The sequence below is a fragment of the Schistocerca serialis genome, chromosome 3 (assembly GCF_023864345.2).
Source record: "Schistocerca serialis cubense isolate TAMUIC-IGC-003099 chromosome 3, iqSchSeri2.2, whole genome shotgun sequence".
NCBI lineage: Eukaryota > Metazoa > Arthropoda > Insecta > Orthoptera > Acrididae > Schistocerca > Schistocerca serialis.
Window position 1 is genome coordinate 440,002,654 of NC_064640.1, and position 22,315 is coordinate 440,024,968.

General features: G+C 37.3%; 1 protein-coding gene across 3 annotated transcripts in view; it reads left to right on the forward strand.

The window, feature by feature from the left end:
• LOC126470330 (activator of 90 kDa heat shock protein ATPase homolog 1) overlaps nucleotides 1-22,315 on the forward strand; it is a 95,716-nt gene that overhangs the window by 16,040 nt on the left and 57,361 nt on the right. For all 3 annotated transcript variants that reach the window (XM_050098116.1, XM_050098117.1, XM_050098115.1), the window contains exon 2: nucleotides 8,364-8,445. In XM_050098116.1, coding sequence (XP_049954073.1) covers nucleotides 8,366-8,445 — 80 coding nt within the window. In that variant the 5' untranslated portion in view covers nucleotides 8,364-8,365. The remainder of the gene's footprint in view (nucleotides 1-8,363; nucleotides 8,446-22,315) is intronic.

Sequence of the window (22,315 nt, forward strand, 5' to 3'; positions counted from 1 at the left end):
GGGCACAGGTTCTAATACCACTTTCTGGTTAAGAAAATGGTGGTCTATGACCGGCCTAAACCCCGCACCGTTAGGCTTTGGTACAAAAAAAGTTGGAGAAGCATAAGGTGAAACTGATTGTTTGATAACACCATCCTCCAACAACTTGCTTACGATCTTACCTAATTCCTTCATCTTGGGTGGAGAGAGCCGATAAGGCAATTGTCTAACTGGCTTAGTATCACGCACCCTAATCTTACAGGACACCTCATGTGTTACCCCTAACTTTTCTGAAAAGACGTCCAGGAACTGGTAAAGAATGTCTTAACAGTTTCCAGGCCTGATTGCAAGACAAATGTCTAATGTCAAAAGTGAAACCACCCCCTGTATGTGGTACACGCTGTTCTTATCTTTATGGTCACACAACTGTAATTTTTCTGCGGGATGGAATTAAAAAAAACAAACTCTTTCCGTGCATAGTCTAAAACACAACCAGTTCGTACAAGAAAATCATACGCCAGCAATACGGGTATTGTCATGCCATGAATAATCGAAAATTGCCAAGGCCAAGTAAACACACCTATCCTGAGTTTACACTTTATGCAACCTACAACATCTAATTTTTTATTAGCCACGGACCGACACTCACTTTCTGTTACTTGTAAGACAGGTAAACCTGCACAAACTCTATTATTAATATACCATTTGTAATTGATTAGCTATACACTAATTCCTTAAGCAAGCAAACTAAACACAGGTTAAGAACCCACCAATACCCAGGCAAGAGGTATCGACCGCACATACTTTACGACAACCCCAAGGCGGTCCCCCTGAATTTTCTTCTGGTGTCAGCTGTTTATAGAATGCTCATGTGGTTTGGGACAGCCATGCACAAAATGCATTGTACTACCACATCTAAAGCACCGCGAGCCATGACCTTGACGCCCTGTAAAATTGGCCTGGAACTCGGCACATTTGTTTTCTTCTTCGAGCATCTGCTCATTCTCAAGTTTTCCATCACAATACTTCAAATTGTCTACTCCGACCACCAATGTCTCTAACTCGGAAAACAATTGCGGTCTTTATAAAAATCCTGTCAGAAACTGAGCTTGTGGGCATGTACCTTCCACGATGCTACCCACGGCTTCTACTTCAGATATTTTGATACACAAGGCTACCATAGCCATTCTTACTCTTTCTACATAATGGGATAATGTCTCATCATTGGCCTAAACCCGATAAAAATAATCATCAAGATCCTTACGCCTTCACTCGCCTCTTAAAATCTTCTGCTGGAGACAAGTCAAGGAGCCACCTCTGCTTAGCACATCAATTATCAATCGACTCAGCTGGCCTGCGGCTAGTGGAAAAATTATCTGACATATCAATTCTTCCTGAATTTGCAATACACAAGCCTGGTTCTGTAATTTGACAACTAACCACGGAAGTTCTTTAACATGATTCACATCTTTGACAACCTACGCACTCCTTGAAGAAGTAGTAGTAGTAGTAGTAGTAACAAAGGGTTCGGAAGTTTACTAAATTGTTCAGATTTAGGGGTTTGAACAGGCACAGGTTCACTACAGACAGAGTTTAGGACATAAATGCAAACCACTGTGGTGTTCACCTAGCGACAGGAGCTTGTTGAAAGAGTCCGGTGACCAGAGTTCTGGTGGAGGCAAGAGTCCCTGCATTGCGGATCCGACGTGCACAACTGCTCGCCAGTTATGTTGCACACATTCGTAGTTCTCCTGCACATCTGAATTACTGTCTCCTTTTCCCACCTGCAGCAGTTCATCTCTCACATTGGCGGCTGAGGTCAGGGCTCACGATTATGGTTCATGTGCGATCCCGTCTATCCGAACTGGAGACCTTCCCTTTGCCACCTCTACGTGAGGTCCATTCATGTACATCTCCATGGTGTAAAATTCAGCTGAAGCTCTGTCTGGAAGTTTTGCATGGCCCGAAGGACTCCGTTAACCCCACCGCTCGTGGCTGTCACTTTGTCCCGATTTTTGACGTGTTCTGGGGGCCCTGAAGTTGCTTACACCATCAGCTTGATGGCTTATGGTAATGTTGGCTTCACCTATGTCAGCGGAGGCTATATTGAACAGAATTCCTTGCCCACTGGCTGCAGTGTATTCACTGCAGAGCTTGTGGCCCTATCTCATGCACTTCAGTACATCTGTTCCTGTTCTGGTGAGTTGTTTCTTCTCTGTTCAGTCTCCCTGAGCAGCTTACAAGCTATCGCCCAGTGCTACCCTCGTCATCCTTTGGTACCATCCATCCAGGAGTCCATCTGTGCCCTGGACCGGTCCCATCATTCAGTGGTGTTTGTGTGGACTCCAGGACACGTCGGAATCCTAGGCAACGAACTTGCTGACAGGCTACGCGGAAACTGCTTCTGGAGATGGGCGTCTCTGAAACTGACCTGAGATCTGTCTTATGCTGCAAGGTTTTTCAGCTTTGGGAGATGGAGTGGCATAACAAACTGCGTGTCATTATGGAGACTGCGACTGTGTGGAAGTCTTCCCTGCGGGCTTCTCGCAAGGAATCAGTTGTCCTTTGTCGGCTCCGCATTGGCCATACGTGGCTTATACAGGGTTACCTCCTGCGTCGCGAGGACCTACCTCATTGTTGCTATGGCTCCCAAATAACTCGTCCACCTCTTGCTGGACTGCCCACTTTTAGCTGCTCTGCAGCACCCTACCTTTGGTGTTGGGTGACAATGCCTCAACAGCAGCTTTAGTTGTACATTTTATTTGTGAGGGTGGGTTTTATCATTTGAGCTGAGTTTTAATGTGTGTCCTTTGTCCCTCTTTGTCCTCCACTCTACGGCTTTTAGGGTGGAGGTTGGTTGGTTGGTTGTTGTGGGGAAGGAGACCAGACAGCGAGGTCATCGGTCTCATCGGATTAGGGAAGGAAGTCGGCCGTGCCCTTTGAAAGGAACCATCCCGGCATTTACCTGGAGCGATTTAGGGAAATCACGGAAAACCTAAATCAGGATGGCCGGACGCAGGATTGAACCGTCGTCCTCCCGAATGCGAGTCCAGTGTCTAACCACTGCGCCACCTCGCTCGGTGGTGAAGGTTTTCATGTGTTTGAGTGGCTGGCTTCTCCTTTAATCTCATGGTCAGCCAGGCATGGTAATCTTTTTTGTTTTTAATCTCTTCTCCCTGTTTCTTGTGTGTCTCTGTGGTTTTTTGTCCATTGTAGTGTTTGTTGTCCTTCTGGTTCTTCCTTTCTCCTGTTATAGTGCCGTACATCGTCTTTGTTTTTCTTCTTTCCGTTTGGTAATTGTTCCACTGGGAATTTCCTTTCAGAACACCTAAACCTTCTTGGATACATCTCCTACCTTTATTTTTACTTGAGAGAAAGTGCTGCAAGACACTGTTTGATGAAGCAAATTGCAGCCTTTTGTTTTTGTTATTCATATGTTGTTATTGCCTTTTGTGCTGTGCTTGGACAATATATCACAAATTTTTTTTTTTTTTTTAGGAGACTGTTAACAGCATTGATATACTTGGAGAAATGCATGGTACATACTGTATTGTTTTAAAATGTATTTATTCATAACTGGTTTTGATCATTGCTCTTCACAGTGCTGGCATTAAAATTGAAACAAAGCAAAAACTGTGAATATCAACAAAAATTAAATTTCCATGAAAATTATTAGTCAGAAAAATTAAATGTACTTATGAAAAATGTTGAGAGTGTGTCATATATGCTATTTACCCAGAAAAGATGCCATAGCTGACTTTCAGATATCAGTAAGAGATACTTCACACCCTGTCAGCTTAAGCAAGAAGAAAATGTTGAAAATATGAGACCATGTAATGGCAGTAAGTGCACAGCACTATTGTTCAGGCACATCATCCAGTGGGTTAACGCATAAGTGTTTAGCAAAGAAACTACAAGCCAAAGTCAAAAATCAGGTTCGGAAATATATGTATATTATAGTACAGTCCCAGAGAGGCGCACACATTTTAGCTTTAATTTAAATTCTTCCCCACCCGACGCTCTATACACATTTTAATTAACACTGTCTTGATGGTATGTCTTAGCATAAATAGCTGTTAATGAGTAGTGTATGCAGTACATCATATTAACAATGTGTGTTTTACTTTTGGCACCCATTGCATCCATTGTTTTCATGGTGTATCAGTGGCAACATTATAATGATTACACACTAATGTACTGTATATATAAGTTACTCAGAATGGTTAAACCATAGTTCCTTGGTGTGTACTTAAATTATCTTACCCTAGGCCACCCCCCCCCCCCCCCCCCCGCCCCATCAAAATTTATAAATTTTTTACATTTACATGTTACATAAATTTTCATAAGTGACACCCTTGTCACATAAGCTTCTACCTAGACATCCTTTTCTGTTATTTAGGACCTAATACTGAATGGTTTTACATGCATGTTGTAATTAACATTTATACATGCTGTTGCTGATGCCATAGATATAAGGTTTGTGTATGCCTCACACCCCTACCCCACCCTCTTTTTTATACATTTACATTTTCCATGTTGAAACATTTTTAGCTATTTTCAACATGTGTCTTAGATTTTTTTATTAGATACATAATATTATAATGGATCTGCACACATGGTCAAATATTAAACAATATAAATACACTATGAGATAGGCCATGGAGACATACAGCGTATTTTACGTAGATCTCTGCCACCCTTAGAATCTCTTACACTTTTATGGAGTAGGCATAATTTCACAGCTGGCTTATTTGGATATGATAACAGATGTGTGTGTATTTTCTGATAGTTAAATTCAGTGTTAGTTTTAATATTGATGCAGTTGGATAATATGAGGTGTATTGGGCATGTGCCATGTTCAGATTACTGGTTAATTAGTTTAATAAAATTGTTTGGGAATGGACAGTAAGGTCACACATGTTGCAATATGAATGATTATAGTTTCTGTAGGACAACATTAGAAGTGATTTTAGCCTTGGTGTCTCAGTTGGTTACAATATGTCTAACCTTGAACTTTTGGTGTGGACGTGACATTGGAATTGTCTTGGTGGTTATTTTGGTTTTTATGTTCTGTTGAGGTTAATGCTTCTCATAATGTTTTGACATTATATGTCTATGTAGATTTTTTATTATGCTAGTCGTTCTCACCAAATCTTTGGATTGTTATGTGACATTGTACATTTACCACCCTCCCAACATTATTCGTGTTATTCAGCACAACTTTCTGCTTCCTGTTCCTTAAGTATGATTTGAACCAACTGTGTGTATAGCCTTCAGTTTCATAAAACCCGAGTTTTTCTAAGAGTGTGACATGATCCACACAGTCAAATGCCTTGGAAAGATCACAAAAATTAGGGTTTGTACTATTTGATGAGTAAATGTGTAGGTAGCATTCTCAGTTGAGTAACCCTTCCAGAATCCGAACTGTGACATCGTGAGTAGATTATTTTCACTGAAATGAAATGTGAGACTACTCTGGAATACATAACTTTTTTGAATATTTTAAAAGGCCTAAAGTCCTGGGGAATGACATATCTAACATACTTTTTTGCTTCTTCAACTGAACCCTTAACCCTATTTTTGCTCTACATTCAGAAAGTGATTGATAATTCACAAGCTGCTTGTATTTTTAACACTCACATCATCATTTAACTTCATTGCTATGGTATGCTGTGCACTGTCAGGCTGCCCTATCTCCCGTTTGACAATATTCCATATAGTTTTAATCGTCTTATCCACATTATTAATTTCTGTCAGAACTCATAAGCTTCTCGACTTCTTAATGACTTTCCTTAAAATATTACAGTATCTTTTGTACTAAGCAAGTAATATCAGATCCTGACTTATTCTGGCCTGTCCATGTATTTCCCTCTTCCTCTTACACATCATCTTAATTCCCTTAGTAATCCATGGCTTACTTGACTTTGTAATGGTTTTTTGGCTAACATTTCAGGAAAGCAACTCTCAAATATTGAGACAAGTTTATGGTGGAATAAATTGAATTTGGCATCAGCATCATTTTCTGTGTATACTTCATCCCATTCTACCTCTTCAAGGCTACTCTTAAAACTCTGTACCCTGTTCGCATCAATAAGCCTCCCTGCCTTGTATGAACCTTCCTGAAACCTGTAAGGTGCTATATGTGTTATTTACATTAACTGTGCATTATGATCAGATAGCCCATTAACAACTGGGTACACATTAATTGTTTCTACCTGAGCACTGTCTGTGAAAATGTTATTGATAAGTGATCTACTATCCTGCTGCATACGAGTTGGAAAATTTATAACAGATACTAGATTGAAACAGCCAAACAAAGATTCTAGCTCATTTTTCCTACCTATATCTTTTAAGAAATCTACATTAAAATCACCACAAACCACTGACTGCTTCTTTTTGTCTGACACGTAGCTCAATAATGCCTCTAGATTTTCATGAATTGCTGAAAGTTACCTTGAGGGGATCTGTAGATTGTTAAAATTACTATATGAAGTATATTGCAGTAGGAACTCACAAGCACATGCTTCAAGGATCTGATCTACACTAAAACTATTTGTTTCAATATTTTTGACTTTGTGTCCAGTTTTAATATAAGTAGCAACTCCTCCTTTTTCCATGTTGACCCTACATGAATAAGACGCTAATCTATAACCCCTTAAATTTAACTTCTCCATCCCTGCGGTTACATGGTGTTCAGAGAGCTACAAAACATTTATACCTTCAGAATTTACCCCATTTTCTAGGCATACAAGAAGCTCATCTATCTTATTTTACAATCCTCTAATGTTCTGATGAAACACACAAATTTTATTTCTCTGGATAGTGCTACAGACATTATGGCACTGTTCTGTTTTAATCTCTTTCAATATTCTGTCTGTAACCTGACTCTAACCTAAAAATGTGTCTCTCTGACTCCAGTAATCACAGGTATTTTGTCTTGTGTGCATGTAGCCCCCTTTTACATTGTCTGCAAGATCAACTAATCTATCCTCCTCCTCCCCCCCCCCCCCCCCCCCCAATATTCAGGTGCAGGCCATGACTAGTTCTAGTTGAAACCCCATCTCCCAATTGCGTCAACAGGCACAGCACAGATATAAGATTCAATTTCTGCCAACAGTAACTCCCCCCGCTCTCTGTTAACAAGGTTGACAGCCGTATTAACCCAGGGCTGGTCATGGCACTGCAAAACATGCACAAACCCCCACACAAGTGTGAGCTGTTGCTGCTCCTATTACATCCAGGTCACACATAAGACTATAGTCCAAATTGCTAACCAGGCTGTTTCCTGCTCCTTCTACTACAAGAACATGGTCCCCACCATCAAAATCTTTGCACAAGGCCCCTAGGTTTTCTGTAACCTGGATAAGCTTAGCACTAGGTTTCACAATGCTTGTGATGTAGGTCTTACTAAATGGTCAGTTTGTTTTTCTCATGTGATGATACTGTAGTGTCATATGAAATGCAACAGCATCATGTGACTATTGTATTGCATATTATTGTACAGGACTATGTATACTTTTCTTATGTGGTGGTTTTCACCAAATGGTTGGTTTGCTTTTATCATGTGACAAGATATCGTGTAATATTATAATGGTATCATGTAGCTATTGCATTAAATAATATTATATTTAAATGAAGTGAAAAAGAAAAATGATAAAATAGATAAATAAAATTAAAGGGCGAAAAGTATACATGTGTATCTGCTTTAATTGTATTTCTTTTTATTGTAATTTTAGTGCATGTGTGTTTCTCTGTGACTGTACTAATATTTTGGAACTTGTTCCTTGATCTTTATATTTGACCTTGTTGTTTGACTTCAGGCTTGTAACTTCTTTGATCAACACTTGGGGGCATTAACCTACTGGGTGTTGTGCCTGAGCAGTGGTGCTGTGCACTTACTGCTGTTATAGGGGTTCATATTTTCAATGTTTTCTGTTTGGTGAAGGCGGTATTATGGCGAAGTATTTTTCTGACATTTGCAAGTTATCTATGACATTCTTTGTGGTTAAATAGCACGTATGACGTGTGAGGTTGTCACAATATTTTTCATAGGATTTTTTCCAGCTAATAATTTTCACAAAAATGAAATTTGTGTTGATATTCAGTTTTCACTTTTTTATTTTTGTCCCAGCACTAGGAAGATGATTGATGATTGAAACCGATTGTGAATAAATATATTGTAAGACAGCACAGTTACGTGGTGGTGGTTTCAGGTTGCTTGGTTCCTGGAGAGAAGATAAAGAACAAATTCGTACATGCTGTCAGAAACTATGGTTGGATTTGTCCAGATACTTATCAGTTTTGTTGTGTTTATTCATTAGTTACATAGTATTGAAGATAAGTTTTCATACTTATGAATGCATTATACTGTCATTCTATTTCAGAAATGGCTAAGTGGGGTGAAGGTGATCCCCGATGGATTGTTGAAGAACGACCAGATGCAACAAATGTCAACAACTGGCATTGGTAAGTGTCTCTGTAAATAAGTAACTTTTGTAGATTTGTAGAATTAAGTCAAATTTGATGTGGTTGAAAAGTGAAGATTTAAGAGAAATGTGAAATGTTTTCATATCATTCTAAGACAGCAGACTTTAGTGGTAGCTGTAGCCGAATGGATAGCATTATGCGGAAGGATCTGGGTTTGATCCCCAGTACCTTCTGAGATCTTTTCTCTGTGGTTGAATGGTCTGGTATGGAGCCGCCCCCCCCCCCCCCCCCCCAAGCGTTTAACACATTGAGGCTGACGAGCAAGCATATGTAGTAGAGAGTAAGTTAGTATTCAGCTCTGATTGAATCTGTACTTTATTGGAGAGCTAGATTTCAGCTACAGTATAGGTATCATGAGTGTGCATGAAGCGAGTTATGCAGACTCAACAGGCTCTTAAGTGCGTATTATTGCACGACATTAGCATTTATGTAGTTTGAATTAAACTCGAACAAACTAGAGTTCGAATTGAGGGGCTGAGAGTACAAATGGTGCAAGTGACATTTCATAAGGAAATGATCTAAATACATATTTGGTAATCTAAAGTGTGAATCTCTTCTGAGTGAAAGATATACAATCAATTTTCTGCATAGTGCTGCATTTTGTGATGATAAAGTAGAAACTCTAAGCCAATGCCTGCACTGAATTTAGAATATGCATACAGGTGAAATGGTTCACAGAAGAAGAAGTGCTGCTATCTTTAATGAAGTTTCAGGCATGTAATTATTATTATTATTATTATTATTATATTATTTAAGTACAATTGCCCAATGCTTTAGCTACTAAGAGTATTTACAATAATACTTAATGCATTTTTAAATACACCCTATTTTGAAATATTGGGTTACTTCTTGAAGCAAAATAAACATAGTGACACAGTAGATCACCAGTTCCACACATATATAGAGTATGATAGATTTTGGTCTCTGTGGAAAGGCAAAGCAGCACTTCAAATATATATTTGTTCCCCAAGAAGGGATGGAAGCAGTGAAGGTGGTCAGCACTGGGAATGAAAACAAAAAGCTTTCTTCAATTAAAGCCATGGATATGATAGCAAAGGAAACAAAATACACTGGAGGAATATCAGGTAGATCTGAATTAGCAAGCAAAATCCTCTGACAATGTAGATAAAGTATTCACTGAACTGTTTCATGAGTTTATAGAAGTGGATTTTAGCAGGCCCAATATTGGCCCCCATCAACACCGCTTCTGCAACTTTTGCATCAAAATGCAATTGAAATAAAATTTTAGATGTGGAAAAATCTTCAGGAAATAAAGAAATACAGCCCACACTTCATCATGAGTCATAATAATGTATCCCATTCCCAGAAAACAGTTACCATGGGTGTAAGAAGAGGGAGTGGGAAAAAGAGGACGACATAGTCAAAGCAAGGAATGAGGAAGACGGAAAAATGCACAACACGATGGTACAGCATTGCAAGTATTGCCCCAGGAAGGACATCGAAGAGATGCCACAGAAGGAAATGACTATGGTTCTATAGACATTGACAGTGACTGGAGTATAGAAAGTTGCTACGAATAATCTCCCGTATATGTTGGAATTGCACCAACATATATTCATTCTGGTATTTCTATTATATTTGCTATTAACCTGTGTGTTTCAGCTTGTTATATTAATTCTGCCTTAATTTCTCACACACATGTACGGTGATTTACGTATAGAGTAGTGTACCAAAATGTCTTCAAAATATAGCACAGTAAATAAAATGTTTCTATGCTTGTACTTGTTTTACTGTAAAAATTTGTAAGACGCAGAGCATATGTGTTTTTAATATATTAAAAAAATAACCCAAGGGCACTACAATCTCTAACTATACCTATTACAGTACAAAGACTAACTGACCATTAGGCAAAAATATATGATGTGTAGGTTGTTTTGGAAACATTCATTGCCAGTTTTGCAAAGACAGTCACTACTGCTGTGGAGGCTGATTTGCCACTGTGGTTACAGTAGGCAGAGTATGAGAGTTCGTAAAACGTCTTCTGGTGCAGTACAACGCTAAGACAATTTCTCCCTGCACTATTACATGACTATGCCCCAGGGTCAGGTAACGGGATAGAAGAATGAAGGTTCTAAAACACTCCAACAAATTAGGAACAGTGTCACACAAATGAGTTAAAAAGGTTAACTTATCTTTGTGGCTTATTGAACAATGAAGCCTGCAGTACTGCATGTAATAAAACACAAAAAGGCCCTCAATGGCTAAGTGCAAATAATCATAGGTAAGTTTCACAGTACATAGCAAATGCAATTACAACTGCCTGTTCATTTCTAAGAGTTCATTAAATGACGTTCCCTGTCTGTCAGCCCTGGACAACGGCTGCTCTTCTACCTTCCGAGTAGGCGTTTGTCCGTTGTTGTCCAGTCATTGGCGGATTGTACTCGGCCAGCAGTTGGCTGAGGCAAAGTAGATATCTTTATCCTTCAGCGCCGTCTGTGGTGCTGGTGGAATTCATGCAAGTGTTGAGTCTAGGGCACTGGCACCAGTTCGCAACTTTGCGCTTTGGTGCTTTTGCCCTCCTCTGTCTTGTTCGGATGACGTAGCGGATAGTAACTTTCATGATTTTGTAGACAGCCATTTAACTTGGGCAGTCATGTATTCATCTTACTTCAGCGAGCACTTGTACTCTTTAGACTGTCAGCTCCTCAGTTAACTATGTATATGCTAAGGTCATGGAAAAATGTGTGTATTTACAAGTGTGTTGAGTGTATGAATCACTTCAGATACACTGACTTTTTGTTATGTCACAGTTGCTGTGCACAAAGATTCCAGTAGAATCCAGTCTGAACATAGTTCATAATTATGTTCACTATGTTTAAACCTTAGACCTTAAGAATGTGTGTTTATATTTACACTTCCTTTTATAACTCTAAAATTTGTTTTCTTCTTCAGTGCATAGAAAAGTTTCCAGTGAACTGTACCAGTATTACATGGATTGCATGTGTGATGGTATTGGGGAATTTTTTTGTTAGTTTCTGTATTTATGTCCAACTCCCTCCCTCCCATCTCTGTGTGTGTGTGTGTGTGTGTGTGTGTGTGTGTGTGTGTGTGTGTGTGTGTGTGTGTGTGTGTGTTTTAGTTTTAAACTGCTCTTGAAAAATGACTTTCAGAACTAGCTAGACAGTTATGTGCAGATATAAAAGACAGAAGGGTTTATAAGAACATAATGCATCAAAAGGAGGTTGGGGAGAGCTGTACAGATGAATTAAGTATGAAGTAACACAGGCTTCCACATCCCCCCCCCCCCCTCCCCCCAAGTGCTTCAGACCGTTTCACTGTGTGACACGTTATTCATAAATGGAGTTTTTCATTATGTCTAACTAAAAATTTCAATTCAGTGGCCTATTCTTCCTTAAGAACGATGAACTTGTTGAGACATTCTAGAAAACTAAATGTACCTGAAAAATAGTATCCTTAGAGCTATATCTGAAATGCCTGTGTAACTGGATTGAGATACATGCATACCTATTCTTGAAGAATAAGAGCAGAATTACAAGCTAATACTCTTCATAAGCTAGTGAGTACAGCAGAAAAATTATTAAAAAACGTAAATGGTACCAAATTTGCTCATGTTTCCGGATTTAGCTAGACTACTGACCTGTTGGGCTCCAGTATGTCAGAGAATTCATGGCATGGCTGTTGCCAAGAACCTATAACAGTGAGAATGAGAATGTGGCCCACTGTGCAGTCTTAAACTTAGTTGCTGAGCCACCAACAAACAGCAATTAATGTCTGTGATGGATAATTACTTTGGGGCACAGAGGTATATTTGATGATTTTTCCTATATCAAATCAATGTTTTAAATTAGAAAAAGTTGCGTAAGCATTTATAATGTTTGACAGCTTTTGGAATTGCATTCGCAAAATGATAGTGGGAACAGGATATAATGTAAATGGCCCTTTGTTCCCAATTACATTTTATGTAAATAAACTAAATCTTAAAAATAGCACACATCTGTTCAGACAGTTGACTAAAAAGCTTGCAGTTCTATGTTTTTGCATCTTGAATTTGTAATTTCTCTTAATCATGAAGTTTTTATTTCACTAATAGTGATACAATGATAAATTTAATTATTGGTTCTGTATTCATTATTGAGTGTTCAGTAAGATATGAAAAATTCAGTCATAACATTTAAAAAAGCATCTTCTAAACAAGTCAGTGCACAGGAAGACTTGGATACTTACCTTGCAGTTTATATTTAGATGCGCAGAATGGGCGTTGGTAGAATATACGGGTCTCGGCAGACATGATTAAATTACTTTAGATGTTTCTGCCCCTATGTTAATTTTTTCCTTTTTTGTTCGAAATGTAATGTATACCTGAGTAAAATTCATGATAAGTACATGGCAAAATGTCTGACTTAATGCTCCTGTGATATACGCAAAAATAAAGTAATTAATAAGACGAATGACAAAGAACTCGTAAACAGTTCTGGCAGAGTGAAATAAATTCCTAATTAAAAGTATTTAAAGTGGCTCAAAGACCTAAACTATTGATTCACACTGATGTAAATAACTTTATAATAATTTCAGACAATTCCTTTTTCCCCTTTTATTTTCAGTGGTATTTTAATTTATGCTATAGAGCATACAATTTACTGCCTTTCAGAATCAATACTGTATGTCAGCAGCATGAAAACCTTGACTTCTGTAAGTTTCTTAAAGAAGCAGTCACTTAGTTGTCATTGCACAGAGACTGGAATTTAAGATGCTTTTCATAACATTGAGAATCTCATGAAATTGTAGGTTTAGTATTACTAATCTAATTGTCAAAGGATTAATTGACACTAACACAGTATTTGTTAGATTAATACATGGAAACAAGTCATATGTACAGTATGTAAACTTTTAGATGGCAGACCTCTTCCTAGTCCTGAATCGATAGAAGTCGGTAGACGTCGGGAGGCTTCGGTAGGCACGCAGTTTCGACTGCTGCCAACATTACGTAGCTGACTGTGTTGTACAAGGTAGCCATTGTCGTCTGCTTCATTATTGTTTTGCGCTGTACTGTTCTGCGTGTTTTTATTGTGCAGTTGTGCTAAACATTATCATAATGAGTGAAGAGGCAGTTGCTGGCCTATCTTGGGAGTCACCAACAACCCCTACCGGTAGGCATACGGTATGAAGGAAACCAGTATTACGTAGCGATGCTCACAAAATTATATTGCGTGTGATTGAATGCTGCTAAAGGGAAAGGGAGCAGAAAAAATTGTATTTCTGTTCTATTTCAAACACAGAAATGGAACAGAGTGACAATGAAAGTGGTGGACCACATGGCTCTAAATGTTTTTACAACAGTATGACATCTTGAATAAATACAGAACAATCTGCCATTCATTGTGTCGTAAATTTTATTTCTATTTCAGACTGTTTCCTTTCCTTGTGATAAGCATACTTCATTGCTGCAGTTAAGATATTTATTAAACACTAGCAGTACGCCCGTGCTTCGCAATGGAGGAAATCTCAGAAAGTTGTTGACTGACTGATTTAAAATTTTGGCGCAACATTTTTTAGGAATACGCCCGTGGTTTTATATACTTTTTTTTAACACGTTTGCGAAACGTGTTGCAAATAGTGTTAGTAGTGAAGAAATAATAGAACAAAACGTCATGCCTGACGCGGCACTTTTTCACGCATCTCGATGTTTACTACGTCATATCTCCTGAATTATATGTCACAAAGAGACAAATTTGCCAGCGCATTTACTGATATAAGTGGGTACTGTATGCGAAATATGTTGCGATTAGAGTTAATAGTAACGAAATTATACATTAAAACGTCATGTGTACTGCGGCAGATTTACGGTATGTACTGAGAAAATGTAGTAAGCGACAACCTTTTTTCCTTTCATTATTTTGTGGGGGGTGTCAGCGAGAAAAATTTTCGTAAAGGTTTGAAATTGTATGTAACGTTTGTTGCTAGTCGCTAAGTGCTCTCATTCTCAAATAGTGGACGCATAAATCTGGGTATTTTCCCGCGGTGGCATCTCATTGTTTATGACGTCATATCTCCTCAAGAATGTGTCTTATTTCTATTTTTTTTTCGGCTAGGAACCTTCGTGGGTGTACGGAGAACAAATCACCAAAATTTCATCGCAATCAGATGAATGGTTTGGGAACACACAGAGGGCAGATATATATATATATATATATATATATATATATATATATATATATATATATATATATATATATATATATATATATTACACGCACATGACGATTTCAGTTTCGTTTACGAACAACATTTAAAGCAAGTTTTACTTCCAAGCCTTTCGTCTGCTTTCGTGTAAGCATGACGCGCAATTTGTAGTGCCAGCACTGCAACTGGTAGGTGTGCCTTCCCCCCCCCCCCCCCCCTCCCCCTCCCCCCCCATCCCCACCTGCCAATGCTTGCTTCCTCCTCTCCCCGCACTCCCTTCGCAACACACTGTACAGGCATATGAATTAAGAAGACAGGGTTGTCAGCTGTGGCCCTGTTGATGGAATCAGTCTAGTATCTTCCTGAAGTGATTTAGCTAGACCTAAATCAGAACGGCCAGACTGACCACGAGCCATTATCCAGCTGAATCAGATGCCACTGTCTTGTCAAATGGACTGTCCCCTTGAAACAAGATAGCTCAGTAATTTGAAAATTAATTACACATTGTCAGTTTAGCCAGTGTGTGTGTGTGTGTGTGTGTGTGTGTGTGTGTGTGTGTGTGTGTGTGTGTTTTTTCTGCGCGCGCGCCCACATACACACTTGCAAATGACTTTAGGACAATGGCCAAGCTGTCGTGCCTGTAGTTACCTCTCTGTCTTCCTTTCTGCTTGTCTGAAAAAAAAACTTGGGCAGAATCCCTTCATGATAAGTGAGATATTGCACTCAGAGAAATGGCAGGACAACAGTACTGTGCACCAGCAATCTTGCTTGATTATTTTCCTATGGAAAGAAATGCATTTTTATCATATGTTGATGTGTCAGCAGTTTTATTTGTTTCGTAAGTAATCTTTTGTGTAGTGTTCATTATTAAGAGGTACATTTTGACTTTAACTGTCTTTTTAAATGTGTAGTGTTCATTATTAAGAGGTACATTTTGACTTTAACTGTCTTTTTAAATAAATGTATTTGAGCTCACTCTTTCATCTCCTTGGGCAAAATTTCCTTAAATTTAATCTGTGGTAGAAAATACTGTTGAGTTTCTCTCTTTCTCCATGAGTAAATGTAGGTCCAAACTGGCCTTTGTTTCATGATTGTGTGTAGAACTATTTATGACATAGGTACTAATTTTTTTTGTGAAGTGTCCAGTGGTTTGGTAGATGTATTCTCTTCACACAGTAAGGATACTCATTTTTTTTTTAAAAAAAATTTCCTTACAATGAGTCTGGCTATTACTTTGTATCTGAAGTTATTTTCTGTAATTTGAAAATTTTTGTTTTGTGCATTTGATCAACAAAATGGAATCCCGTAGCTAAGAATTGAATGTACGTAGGAATATTATGCCGTAAGACACACTGGCTCTTGCACACTGATGCTACAACCTTAAGTGCATAACATGCTGGTGACATTCTTTTTGCCACTACCTTTGTGTGTTCATTCTATATCCATTCACCCCTTAAAACACTGTTTGCTACACAGGTGATAGATTTAGCCTTTGTTCAATGCGTTGTCTCCCTTTAATCTGATGGACATGCTGTTTGTTTTGTTTCAGTGTTAATTTATCATATACTGAGCAATTGTTCACATCATTGAGTGTTCTAATTGCATCCTATTTTTCTATTTGAGACTGGAACCACTCATTAGCTATTCTTCTTGTACTTAGCATTTCTAGTTTGTTTAGTAGTATTTTGTGATAAACAGTGTCTAAAGCTTTCAACAGCTCTAAAAATACGCATATAACACAGTCAACCCTGTTGAGAATTGACGGTACAACCTTTGTAAACTCTGTTACGGCCCATATTAGAAGTCAAACTGTGCAACATTTAGGAGGTTGTATTTATTCAGGTAACTCACTTTAGTCTGTCTTTCACAGTACATTCTTATTATTTATGTTTGAAAATGTTTATAGTGAGGTAAGTGACCTGTCGTTTTCAAAATTATTTTATGCATCTTGGATGTGCTTTAGGTAAGCTGGAAAAGTACCTGAACTGAAAGACGTATTTGTTACTAGCTGACAAATCTGGCATTGCCCAGATGTTCATTTTGCGAATTTCCTATTAGAAATGAAAGCAAAAAGGGAACTCTGTTTGTAGTGAAGTACGGAAAAAATTTAATTTCCATTTATTTGTGAAAATGCTTTCAAAATTATGGAACAGTCATACACAGAAATATTCATAATGTGCAGATGTGTATTGTACAGTATCCAATTTAACAAATGTGATGTGCACAGGTTCTGTATGCTGGACGCATCTACTTTGCATGTCTACAACATGATTCTGTAAATGTCTCTGTGGCAACACGTCTTCATGTGTCTATTGACAGCTGTCGTTTCCACCTACAGACGTTTATGCTTAGCAGTTTAAAGCTATCAAAAGCACTCCGAGGAATCGAGGATTTCCTTAAGTTGACTCTACAGGAGGATAGTGTTTGTAATAAAGAATAAATTTATTAAAACTTAACAAGTTTTCTTGTGTGGCCATCCTCTGCAGCAAGCCCAGAAATACTTGTTTTGTAAATAGAACTGCCTTTTCTTGCTGCAACTTAATTTATTCCCAGGTGTGTTTCGCCTTTTTCTTGCTATAAGGCATCATCAGTGGGATAGTTTGCTGTGATCTGTTTTTCCTCTCATGTGGTCTGGAGGTTGCACTACCACTTTATTTCAAACACACAAGCATGATTTTGTATTCCCAACTTTTCCACACTGTTCACCATGTTTCTCCTTTTTTGTGGTGTACTATTATTCTTTTGCCACTTGGTATAGCTATTTCTTCAGACACTGTGCTTTTAACAATGTAAATAGAAGTTACAATATTTATGTTGTTAAAAGCACAGTGTCAGAGGAAATAACTATATCGAGTGGCAAAAGAGTAATGGTACACCATAAAAAAGGGGAAACATGGTGAACAGTGTGGAAAAGTTTAGAATACAAAATTGTGCTTATGTGTTTGAAATGAAGTGGTAGTGCAACCTCCAGACCAGATAAGAAGAAAAACAGATCACAGCAAACCATTCCACGGATGGTTCCTTAGAGCAAGAAAAAAGTGAAACACATCTGGGAAAAATAAATTAAGTTGCAGCAAGAAAAGGCAGTTTTATTTACAAAACAAATGTTATTAAAACTTAATGCACAATGCAGCATTTTTTTCACATATCTTGTTTATAGTGTCATCTCTCTTGAACTGTGTTGTACATCAGCGTATTTGTCTTCATACTTTCATCAGCATTTGTGGGTACTGTTGGGGAAATAAGCTTTGGGCAGAGTTGGTGGCAAAGAAGTAATAAATTTAAATGTTGTGCACGACACGGCAGTTTCTCACATATCATTATGACCTCATATCTGCTGAACTGTGATATATAGGTGGTTCTCAGTGGTTTAAGAGGAGATGTGGAGAGAAAAACACACACACACACACACACACACACACACACACACACACACACACACACACACAATTTTATAGTGTTTATGGATGTTTGTCAATGGAGTTAATGTTCTGTCCATGCATCGGTTCAGAACTATGATTGGCAACTCATATAGGCCTTCTGCTTTTTTAATTTTTGTGTTATCCTGTCTCCTTGCTATGTTGTGGGGTACAGTATGATTGTGCTGGCTGTTTAACTGTGGATACTACACCTGTTTTAGGATAATTTTTTCCAGCTTCTCTGCAGTACCTGAAAAATGGTCATAAAATTTGGTGATTCCTGTATATTTTGCTCTTTCACAAACTGATTTAAAGTGTACTGATAGAAAAGTATTGTTACGTAGTTGCCACAGCTGCATAGCATAAAAGGCTTGAGAATCTTGAGATAAATTTATTGGTTTCTATTATTCCTGCACTATGAATTCTAAATTAAGACTATTAGTGTGTTTTTAGTTTTCTACGGTTTTTGAATAAGATAATGTTTCTCTAGTTTGTGCAAAATTGAAGTACTTTCGTTGTATTTGATATCTTCTCACAAAATGAGATATTACCTTCCTTAACAGATACATACCAATACAAATGTACATTAGTGGTTTGTGTGGCACTGAGATTTGTGTTCAGTATTTGTATGCCAGTTATTTATTTTTTGTTCAGTCATTCATTCTACCAAAACTTAAAAAGGTTATTCCATATACTGCAAAATGATGGACATAGATCTTTAATGTTTGGTTTTGGTAACATGGTCGTCACATGGGGGAAGGGAGGGGGTTGTCTATAAGTACCCCAACAGAGTGTAGGTATGTTGCTAAATAATTACTGGAAATAACTTAAAAACTTACATATTTACATAATAAAATAACAAATTTATTATTTAAATCATTTACTGTACTTACAATAATCAGTCTTCACAGAAAATTTGTCATTTACAAAAACACGTCTCTTTGGTTTTTTATTTTTATAATTCAGATGAAATGACATAAAAATCAAATCAAAAATTAGGTCCTAATTAAACTCTTTGTTTTTAACAGAATAGAAACATAAAATGAAGTGAAGACTATAAAACAACAATAACTAATGAGAAAAATCACAGCACATTAAGTGCCTACAAAGTCATTCATTTTCTTTGGGTTTGTAGGCCAAACAATAATTGATTGTCTTCGAATGTAGCTTACAGGTACACTTTGTTGTTGTTGTTGTTGTTGCAAGTATTACATATTTATTTTTATCTTTTGGCCTTGGTCAAAAATATCACGTTCGGTTTTCAGAAACACTGGGACCATACTCACCTGCATTAGGTGTTGATAAAGTTTGTTCTCTCTCAGGACTCATTGCAGTGGATTTTATGTATTGTCTATGGCTGATATTATTATTATTATTATTATTATTATTATTATTATTACTACTTCTTTCCTTTCTCCCTTTCTCAGACGTTATGTCTGGTTAAAAATGGAAAGCAACATGGACCTTGATCAAGCGTGACTTCCTTTTAACTGTATGGTGTATCTTACATTGCATTTAGGAACTTTCGGGGAATTGAGCAAGTATCAATAATTACAGATTTGTGTAGTTGTATATATACGTTTCGATGTAGCTGTATTGCGTTGATGTACTGGTGGATATTGTGTGGTATGACTACTGCAGTTGATAGTAAAATTGGTATAATGTCAAATTTATCCCGATGCCACATGTCCTTGACTTCCTCAGCCAGTTGGATGTATTTTTCAATTTTTCTCCTGTTTTCATCTGTATATTTGTTGTATTGGGTATGGATATTTCGATAAGTTGTGTTAATTTCTTCTTTTTATTGGTGAGTATGATGTCAGGTTTGTTATGTGGTGTTTTATCTGTTATAATGGTTCTGTTCCAGTATAATTTGTAATCATCATTCTCTAGTACATTTTGTGGTGCATACTTGTATGTGGGAACATGTTTTATTAGTTTATGTTGTATAGTAAGTTGTTGTATTATGTTTGCTACATTGTCATGTCTTCTGGTGTATTCTGTATTTGCTAATATTGTACATCCGCTTGTGATGTGATCCACTGTTTCTATTTGTTGTTTGCAAAGTCTGCATTTATCTGTTGTGGTATTGGCATCTTTAATAATATGCTTGCTGTAAGATCTGGTTTTAATTGTTTGATCCTGTATTGCAATCATGAATCCTTCAGTCTCACTGTATATATTGCCTTTTGTTAGCCATGTGTTGGATGCGTCTTGATCAATGTGTGGCTGTGTTAGATAATACGGGTGCTTGCCGTGTAGTGTTTCCTTTTTCCAATTTACTTTCTTCATATCTGTTAATGTTATGTGATCTAAAGGGTTGTAGAAGTGGTTATGAAATTGCAGTGGTGTAGCCGATGTATTTATATGAGTGATTGCTTTGTGTATTTTGCTAGTTTCAGCTCGTTCTAGAAAGAATTTTCTTAAATTGTCTACCTGTCCATAATGTAGGTTTATTATGTCGATAAATTCCCTTCCTCCTTCCTTTCTGCTTAATGTGAATCTTTCTGTTGCTGGATGTATGTGATGTATTCTATATTTGTAGCATTGTGATCGTGTAAGTGTATTGAGTGCTTCTAGGTCTGTGTTACTCAATTTCACTACTCCAAATGAGTAGGTCAGTATTGGTACAGCATAAGTATTTATAGCTTTTGTCTTGTTTCTTGCTGTCAATTCTGTTTTCAGTATTTTTGTTAATCTTTGTCTATATTTTTCTTTTATTTCTTCTTTAATATTTGTATTATCTATTCCTATTTTTTGTATTATCTATTCCTATTTTTTGTATTATCTATTCCTATTTTTTGTCTGTATCCTAGATATTTATAGGCATCTGTTTTCTCCATCGCTTCTATGCAGTCGCTGTGGTTATCCAATATGTAATCTTCTTGTTTAGTGTGTTTTCCCTTGACTATGCTATGTTTCTTACATTCGTCTCTTCCAAAAGCCCTATTTATATCATTGCTGAATACTTCTGTTATCTTTAGTAATTGGTTGAGTTGTTGATTTGTTGCTGCCAGTAGTTTTAGCTCATCCATGTATAGCAAATGTGTGATTTTGTGTTGGTATGTTCCAGTAATATTATATCCATAATTTGTATTATTTAGCATGTGTTGGATAGTGGGTTCAGAGCAAGGCAGAACCAGAAAGGACTTAATGAGTCTCCTTGGTATATTCCATGCTTAATCTGTATTGGCTGTGATGTGATATTATTTGAATTTGTTTGGATATTAAGTGTGGTTTTCCAATTTTTCATTACTATGTTTAGGAACTGTATCAATTTAGGATCTACTTTGTATATTTCCAATATTTGTAGTAACCATGAGTGGGGTACACTATCAAAAGCTTTTTGGTAATCAATGTATGCATAGTGTAGCGACCTTTGTTTAGTTTTAGCTTGATATGTCACCTCTGCATCTATTATTAGTTGCTCTTTACATCCTCGTGCTCCTTTGCAGCAGTCTTTTTGTTCTTCATTTATAATTTTGTTCTGTGTTGTATGTGTCATTAATTTCTGTGTAATGACTGAAGTTAATATTTTGTATATTGTTGGTAGGCATGTTATGGGGCGATATTTAGCTGGGTTTGCTGTGTCTGCTTGATCTTTAGGTTTCAGATAAGTTATTCCTTGTGTAAGTGTATCAAGGACTGTGTATGGGTCTGCAATGTAACTGTTATTTAGTCAGATGTGAATGTGTTGAGGTGAACTTCTTTAGCCAGAAATTTGCTATTTTATCTTTTCCAGGGGCTTTCCAGTTGTGAGTAGAATTAGTTGCTTGGGTGACTTCATGTTGCAAAATTATCACTTCAGGCATTTGTGGTATCATCTTGTATGTGTGTGTTTCTGCTTGTATCCACCATGCATGCCTGTTATGTTGTACTGGGTTTTGACCATATGTTGCTCCAGAAGTGTTCCATGTCTGTTATGTTTGGTGGATTGTCTGTTTTAATGTGTGTGTTGTCTATTGTCTGGTAAAATTTCTTTTGGTTTGTGTTGAATGTTTGGTTTTGTTTCCTTCTTTTTCACTTTTTTTGTATCTTCTAAGTCGTTTGGCCATTGCTTGGAATTTCTGCTTCTTTTCATCTAATTGCTCTATCACTTCTTGTTGTGAGATTTTACCTAACCTTTTTGGTTTTTTGTTTTTTTTTTTCTGACATTTCATTTCTTATAAATTGTGTTAGCTGTCCGATGTCTTTTCTCAGTTTTTCTATTCTGATCTGTAGCCTGTGTTGCCATGCTGGTTTTGTGGGTTTCTTCTGTGTGTTGGTTG